The sequence below is a fragment of the Arachis stenosperma genome, chromosome 3 (genome assembly GCF_014773155.1).
Source record: "Arachis stenosperma cultivar V10309 chromosome 3, arast.V10309.gnm1.PFL2, whole genome shotgun sequence".
Taxonomy (NCBI): Eukaryota; Viridiplantae; Streptophyta; class Magnoliopsida; order Fabales; family Fabaceae; genus Arachis; species Arachis stenosperma.
This window is the reverse complement of record NC_080379.1, coordinates 157,212,308-157,220,759: the sequence shown is the minus strand read 5'-3', so window position 1 is coordinate 157,220,759 and position 8,452 is coordinate 157,212,308. Positions and strand designations below refer to the sequence as shown.

General features: G+C 29.4%; 1 protein-coding gene across 2 annotated transcripts; it reads right to left on the bottom strand.

Moving 5' to 3' along the window:
* Nucleotides 1-2,355: 2,355 nt before the first annotated feature.
* On the bottom strand, nucleotides 2,356-5,733 carry LOC130970063 (GDSL esterase/lipase At5g45960-like). 2 transcript variants are annotated; one of them, XM_057896021.1, is made up of 5 exons: nucleotides 5,363-5,733; nucleotides 5,127-5,257; nucleotides 4,709-4,942; nucleotides 3,582-3,867; nucleotides 2,356-2,714 (listed from the first exon to the last, which is right to left on the bottom strand). In XM_057896021.1, the coding sequence occupies exons 1-5, from the start codon at nucleotides 5,646-5,648 to the stop codon at nucleotides 2,521-2,523; spliced, it is 1,131 nt and encodes a 376-aa protein (XP_057752004.1). In that variant the 5' UTR covers nucleotides 5,649-5,733; the 3' UTR covers nucleotides 2,356-2,520. The 2 variants fall into 2 exon arrangements, with proteins under 2 accessions (XP_057752004.1, XP_057752006.1); XM_057896023.1 differs by having other exon boundaries at nucleotides 2,641-2,727.
* Between the last annotated feature and the right edge of the window lie 2,719 nt (nucleotides 5,734-8,452).

The following is an 8,452-nucleotide window of genomic DNA, read 5'->3' as shown; positions in this document are numbered from 1 at the left end:
TATTATCAAACTGCAAATGATGATGATGATGATGATGAAGCTGTATCTGAAATCATAGACTAGTGATGGTGTTGTTGCAACAAATGAAATGCTCATGGAGACATGAAATTAAATAATTTCATTTATGCTTATGTTATTTATTTAGACAAAGACTTTTATGTGTAATTTAATATTTGATGGTTATATTGTGTATGAGATACTTGCGTTATTTGTGGGATAATTTGTGTTGTTTGAATACTTGTGTTATTTAAATGCTCATGGGATAACTTGTGTTATTTGATGGTTATGTTGTGTATGAGATACTTGTGTTATTTATGAGATACTTGTGTCATTATAATGTTTCTTTTTGTCAACCCGCGGATAGGGTCGGATACCCGCGGGTTGAGTGCGGATAGGGTTAGGGTTGGATATTTCTCAACCCGCGGGTAGGGTTAGGGTTGGGTTCAAACCCTACCCTACCCTACCATACTCATTGCCACTCCTAGTAGCGCGTTTTAACACGCTCGTATGAGTGAGCGTCCTTTTGTTGGGTTTGGCTCAACTTGTATGATTTGTAAGCCAAAAAGGCTTGTATGTATAGTAGGTTTGTTTGTATTATTTTTTTATAGTTTTACATATATTTTTAAGTTTGAGTATGGATTTTAACCACTTATATATTAAATGAGCCGAATTTGAGTTTAGATAAATTTAACTTATTGGCTCATGAGCTGACTCGATTATATATATATATATATATATATATATATATATATATATATATATATATATATATGTATATATATATTACTTATTATAATTATTTATTGGTTTAATCCTATAGTTTTTATTAAATTTTCAATTAAATCTCTATATTTCTTATACCATATTAGACTTTATAATTAAATCATTACCATATAAAAAAGTTGGAATTAATAGAATATTTGTTAAACAAAACAAAATATTCAATTAAATGTTAAGCATATATTCATTTTATTTAACAGAATATATATTGTGATAAAAATATTGGAATTAACAAAATACTCTATTAAATAAAATAAATATATGCTTTACATTTAATTGAATATTTTATTTTGTTTAACGAAATATTTTATTCATTCCAACCTTTTTATATGGTAAGGATTTAATTACAAAATTTAATATAGCATAAGAATTTAATTAAAAAAAATATAAAAATTTAATTAAAAATTCAATAAAATTATAAGAATTGATAAATTAATTAAATCTTATTTATATTAATAATATATAATTTTATATACGCACTTAACTTTTATATATAATTATAAAAAAATATATAAATTATAATTGATAGATAAATAATATATATGATTTGAAAAAAATTATTTGACGTGATAAATGTATATTGAGTATAGACACGATTTCAATCGTACAATAATAGAAGTTAAAAGGTAATTTATTTTTCAATTTTTAATAAATACGGGAACAATTGCCTAACTTATCACTTATGCGATATACAAGAGCTAATTTATAATAGAAAAATTCTTCGCATACAAGCGATTAAGGCTTGTAAGCCTTACAAGTCCAATTAAAACTAACGCTCAAAACGCGCTTTGAATCGTTCTTCTTCTTCTTCGTCTTCTTCTTCTTCTTTTCTTTCGTTTCTTACCTTCTCTTTCTCCTTCTTCTTCTTGCTGCACGTTCTTCTTCCTCGTACTCTTCTTCTTCTCCTTTTCTTTCGTTTCTTGCATTCTCTTTCTCCTTCTTCTTCTTCTTGATGCACGTTCTTCTTCCTCGTCTTCCTCCTCTTCTTCTTCATTTACGTGCTTTTCTCTCTGTTTTCTTTCTTCGTTATTCTCGATTTCCATTGTTTTTTAGCATCAAGCTCTGAAATCGTTTTTGAAGAAGAAGAAGCAGCAGAAAATAAAGAGGAGAAAGAGAAAGAGTTCTGAATTATGCATAAGGTGTACTTCAACGAATTTTGGGTGTATTTCTTAAATCCTTTGGGTGTAGTTTTGTAATCCTTTGGGTGTATTTCTGTAATCTTTTGGGTATATTACTATAATCGTTTGGGTGAATTCCTGTAACTATTTGGGTGTATTTCTGTAATCGTTTGGGTGTATTTCTGAAGTTCTATTATTTTCAAAACGATTTCAAAGTTTGATTTCAGAAATCATGAAAATTAAAAAAAACGAAGAAGAAGAAGAGGAGGAGGAAGAGGAGGAGGAGGAGGGAGAGGAAGAGGGAGAGAGAGAGGAAGAGGAAGAAGAAGAGTCGTTCATAATACATGGTGAGTGTAGTGCTTTGAAAACAGAAAACGGTTGAATAACGCATTAAAACGCCCATATGTGTAGCAACTTATAAGACTTGTAAGTCAAAAAGACTTGTATGTGTAGCAGGACTCTTTATAATAATAATAATGTTACAGATTGAAATAAAATAAATATAATACCATAAATTTCATATATACCAAAATATTGAGGGGTGGGAGGGTGATGAGAAATTTAAAATTTACAATCTACAATATACAAATAGAGTAAATGGCAACGGGAATAATCATATTTTCTAGGCGGTTACAAGTGCATCAATGACGTGACGTGAAGTGAGGTACATATTGTAATATGCCTTCTCCGTAGGGTGTATTGAATCCCAGAATACATACTTTGATGCATCAGAGCACAAATGTGAAGCTCTGTTACACAAAAATGCTGCTTCAATGTAACCACTTCCACAACAACCACTATCTACCTCATCAAAACCTACCAAATTAATCTAATCAAGGTTAGACTCATCATCAGGTAAGTTATAAATATATATAATTTTACTATTTTAATGCCTAATATTTTGATTAATTTTTAGTTTTGTCGCTAATATTTAAAAGGCGAATTTTATTATGAATACGTTAATTATATAAGTGTTGGTAAAATTAAATTTATAATTTTTTTATATTTTAGTAATATCTTTTTTGTTTAATTGTTTTGTTAATTTTTATAATCTCACTTAATTTTTAATTAGATTTTTATATTTTTTAATTAAATCTCTATATTATTTATTATTTTGTTAGGTTATTTTTATGATAAAAACGTTAAAATTAATAGAATAGTTCTCCAAAATACATGCAGTTAAAAATTTAATTAAATTTTTAATTATGAATACTTTCAATTTGTAAAAAAATATTCACTTAATAACTCTAATACTTTTACATTAGAAATGACCAAACTATAAAATTAAAAGTAGTATGGAGATCCAATTTAAAAAAAATTATAGAGACCTGATTATAGATTTAATAAAACTATAAAAATCAATAAAATAATTATATATATCTACTTTTTTCAATAACATTTTTTAAAATATCATAACCACTATAATATAAATATCCAAAAATGATCCTATTTAAAATATTCTCTGTATCAAAATATTTAAAGAAAAAGTCTAGGGTCAGCAGTTTTGTTGAATTTTGGCCAACATGTAACCAGCAGAGAAATGTGAGTCATTAGATGAAATCTCACATTAATCTCACACCATTAAATTATCATTGATGGCTATTTACCAATCACAAAAATTGCTGGCCCCTAGCATTGTTCATATTTAAAATCTAGAAATCAAGAGATAGATTCGGCGCTTACCGCCATTATTATTATTATCATCAAGGCCGTGAATCATGTTGGACAAGGGTTCATATATGTCAACGTAGTAGATCTTAGCACCGGTAGACATAGAGGAATTCAATTGCACTAAGTTCAATTGGTTTTGAAGGATGAGATTGTGATTTCTTGCAGCAGAAGAAAACATGTCGACACAACCACGTTCCAGTAAGGCATTGTTGGAATTGAATGTGATCATGATTGGCAAGCATCCCATTGGAGGTAGTCCAACCACACCTAACTTTCTAGCACCTTCCCTCAACAATTCCTGAATAATTAAGCCAAATACTTATTAGTAACAGTAATTGTTAATTAACAAGTGTGAAGTATGTGCACGGAGGCATTTGAACTAATAATATTTTATAATTAGCAATGTTTAACTACTGATGGACTAAAAACTTTGAATATAAATTAAAATTGTTGATGCTTGAGATTTTTTCTTTTATAATTATTCATTCACGACTTTTGTTAAAAATAATAACATCAATCAGTTTAGAAAGTAAAAGATTATGCTGTAATTTTCTCACCAAAAAGATCATGTTGTAACTGCAATAATTTGTCCATAAAAAGATATATACATTAAAAAGTAAGGTAAGTTTAAGTTTGTTATTGATTAAAGAAAACACAAATAAAAATAAAAGAGAATATATTAGATTATTAAATCGATTATTTTTACAAAATAATCACATTATCTTCACTCCTAGCTTCATCTTATTTTCTTGTGTATGTTGACGGTTTTTTATTGCAATGAATTAATTATAAAAGTTAATTAAATTATCAATATCTTCCTAACCTGTCATAATTCTAAATATTTATATTTTATTTTTTTTATACATTATTTATCATCTATCTATTAATATACATGCCAAAGCAGGTTACGTTGAATTAGATAATTTTGTTAATTTCCAAGCTGCCTATCACGGCCTTGGACACTAAAATTTACCGTAACATGCCGCTACCTACTATATTCACACATATAACATGTCTTGAGTTTTCATTAGTATATGGAAATTAAACACTTTATAAAACAATTTAAAGGGGAAAATAGTATACTACTATTAAATATTAACCCTGTTATTATATTAGAAAGCAAAACTTGGTAACCAAACCTGTATGAAATTTTGTACATGTTGAAGTAAGAAGTGGTGGTATGCTATGAGGGAGTAGGTCTTTCTTCGTATTGGCAATGTAAAATAATTAATAACAAAGTCATTTGTCCCTGCACTTATAAAAAATATAGCGTTCTTCATATGATCTTCTATTTTCTGTTTACCAAGAATCCTCTCTAACCTCTTTTTGTATTCTTTGAAATGTTCCAACTGTTTTCCAATTGAAATTACATTCTGCAATTAATAGAGAGACCAATGCAAATTCAGAAAAATTAACCAATCTATGTACACAAATAGGATTTAGGTAAGTAATTTTGTATAAAAATATTGTTAACCAAATTGACAAATTAGAGCTAGGCATGAAACATATATTTGAGTGAAAAAAAGAAAATTATAAAGAAAGAGAGTAGTGTTATACACTGAGAGTTGGTGTAAGTGGGTCATAACCAGAACCAGCCGAAGCAAAGCTGACTCCTGTGATGAGTTCTTGATTTGTGAGATTTGGATCCAAATATGGTGGCAAAAACTCTTTAAGACCTAAATACGAAGCTGTGCATAATAATAATAATGTCATATCACTATAGCCAGCTAGCTAGTTAGTAAGAAATTAAATTTAATATGCACAATAAGAATCAATCAAATTAAGGTTGTTACCAATAAAATCAGTGCCTAGCTTTCCATTGGTGAACCTTCCAGTGGGAACTTGATTTGCAAAATCTCTACCGTAGGGTTCAAAATTGCTCTTGAAAGCAGTCCTAATGTAGTTGTTGTTTCCCGGGTCTACTGTGGAGTCTCCAAACACATATAACGCAGACACCTTATTACGGTTGTTTGAAGCTCCAATCATTGTAACCGTAAAGCATAACAAGCAATAAATCATGAAAATAAAATAATAATAATATTGGTGCAAGGGACGATGTGCATCTGATGAGATTGCCATGATGAATACCCCGAAATTAAATCTTATATTAGGGGAATATTTTCATGCTCGTGAATTTCGTAGCATGTCTCTTTGGATGAACTAATTCCGGATATTATAGAGTGCAATAATATAAGGTCGATTTTCATGACCGAAATATATATGGGGTATCTCACGTTTATTTCAAGCCTTCAAGGTGAAAATTTGGTAGCATTGGTTGGCAAGTTCAACAAACATTTCCAAAACCTTCGATAGATATAGCTTCTTAAGTCTTAACCACCTTTGTATAGTCTTATACAGTAATGTTTAGTTTGACAAGATTTGACAAAAATCGGTGACTCAAATTATATTACAATTAACATGTATGTAAAATGTATATACAAAATTATATAAATTTAATAAATTTCTAATTGTGAAATTTTTTTATATTTTGATTTGTATTTTACCATGTTCAAACAAGTCTACTAACAGAGTAACAGACTCATTAATTTATTTTACAGGTCTAAAAATGACTTATTGACAAATTTAAAATTTTAAAATAGCTTGAATGAGTATTTATTTTGTGACTCGTATTAGACCAAACCGAATACAAGTGGAGTATAAATGTTTGGGAAGAAATCTTAGACGATGTTCTTCTACAAGCTACAAGCAATAATAATAATACTGAAGAATAAGAAGATTGTACTATGGTGGCCAATCTGAAAATTGATGGAGGATGATGCGAAATCAAAGGAGAAGAAGATAGAAGTAATTAAGGCAAGACGGGATTAGTGATTCATATCCAAGAAAGGTGCAAGACTGTGGCTTGGAACATTTGACACAGCTGAAGAAGCAGCTTTGGCTTATGACAAAGCCGCTTTTAGAATTCGGGGTCCAAAGGCAGGGGAAGAATTTAGAGATGTTATTATGATGAATAACGAACAGCCTACAACCAAGAATAAGATGGGAAAGCATGCTAGATACTAAGCTTGAAAGGCTGCGTTGTTCCAGATAATAGAATAAAACAAGACACTAAGAATAAGATGGGACACAAATACAAAAATTAGTGTTCTTGTATTTTATTTGGTGATAAAACAAAGTATAAAAGTTTAGTTTACACTTATTTTTTCTATACAAAAAATTTGGACACAATATTTTTATTTTTATTTCATCTGTCAAATATAATTTTTTATTTCTATGCCCCTGTCTCAGTGTCCCATTTCTAAAAATAAAGGCAGTCTAGTTTCTTGTGTTTCAAGATTTTGAAAATGCTTATTTAGAAGACTTAATTTCTTCACATCACTAAAATAGCTATATAAAATGGTTGATTACACATAAAAATGATGTGAATATGGAACAAAGATTGAGGAGGAATGCTAGACGGCCAGCAGGATTTATTATTTTTGACTTGTATTTAGTCATTAATATTTAAACAACAATGATAGGGAACCAAAAGGGTATTAGCAAAAAATCAGTTAAATACATTTGGGTGAATCCAAAATCTCTATGAGTTAATATATATGGATATTTCTTTTGCTAAGTATCAAAATGTTTCTTTTTCATACTAAATGGATGTTCTTTTATATATTTTTCGAATTTTTTTGTATTACAAATGTGAATGTCTCTATTTCTTTAAGAATTTCATAATTTTTTTTAAATTTTATAGATATTTAATTATTTTTGCTAAAATATAACTGGATATTTCTTTTGTTAAGTATTAGGATATTTTTTTCATATTAAATGAATATTTTTTTTATATTTCTGTAATTGTTCAAAGACTCCTTTTGGCTAAGATCAAATGTATAATTTGCAGTCTCTATAATCATCAAGTGTCTATGCTTCTTCCATCTTTGTTTTGGTGTGGCTCATAGATGTTTCTCCAAACCTGAAAAGTATTGCCGCAGAACGACCGGAATGAGCAATCATGATTCCGTCAATAGGCCTGTAATCATCAAGAAACAAATTTATGGTGGTCTCCCAATACACAGCATCTCCTCCATTGTTCTGAATCCGAGTGAGATGAGAGTCTTCCAAGTGCACAAGAAATCCTTTTTTTTTTTACTGAAGTAACCAAACAAAACATGCCTTATTATCTCAGCTGGGCCTTCGTTCTTGACTTTTAGTGTGGAGGGATCTGCACAAAGTTTGAGAATGAAACAGTCATCCCCATTGATCTTCTTCTCCCCAATGCATCTTGCATTGATAAATATTCTAGTAGTTGTTCTTGGATCAAGACCCTGTTAACAAATTGAATTAGAATGGGAAGTGTGTAATGAGAAAAAAGAAATTGAAATGTTCTTGTTGACGATGGTGAATCCGACGAGCCAGATGTCGGTGATAGAAGAGGAGTGGGTCGCGGTGGGGAGGCGGAGAGGGCTTGACGGTGAGAGAGAGGGGTCTGCGTGTGTGATTGTTAGAGGTGGGTAGGTTAATGTGAGAGAGAAGAGGAATGTTTTTATAGGTTTTAATTAGGTTTACTTAATCAATTTTAAATTTTTTAAATTTTGAATTTAAAAAATTTAAAATTAATCAATTATTAACATAAATTAATGTGGTTTTGTTTAGTTTTTGGCAAGTAACCTCTTGGTTCCATATACTTTTCCATATTTAAAATGTAGACTAAAAAATATGTTAATGAACTATAAGACTAAAAAAATTATATTGATAATTAAAAATGTGACAAAAAATAATAAGAGTAAATGGTCGAAATGGTCCCTAAAAGATCATGTGATTTTCAATTTGGTCCCCAAAAGATTTTTTTAATTAAATTCATCCACGAAAGATTATCAGTTAGTTACGTTAGCCCTTCCACAACTCCCTCGCTAACGTTGTTAACAAAAACTGAC

What these genes read in the sequence shown, in the direction of transcription:
- LOC130970063 (XM_057896021.1), bottom strand. Translation starts at nt 5,648, where the DNA reads ATGGCAATCTCATCAGATGCACATCGTCCCTTGCACCAATATTATTAT. An exon ending in GCTAGGCACTGATTTTATTG is followed by an intron (nt 5,258 to 5,362) that starts GTAACAACCTTA and finishes TATTATGCACAG; the next exon opens with CTTCGTATTTAGGTCTTAAA. An exon ending in CACTTACACCAACTCTCAGT is followed by an intron (nt 4,943 to 5,126) that starts GTATAACACTAC and finishes TATTAATTGCAG; the next exon opens with AATGTAATTTCAATTGGAAA.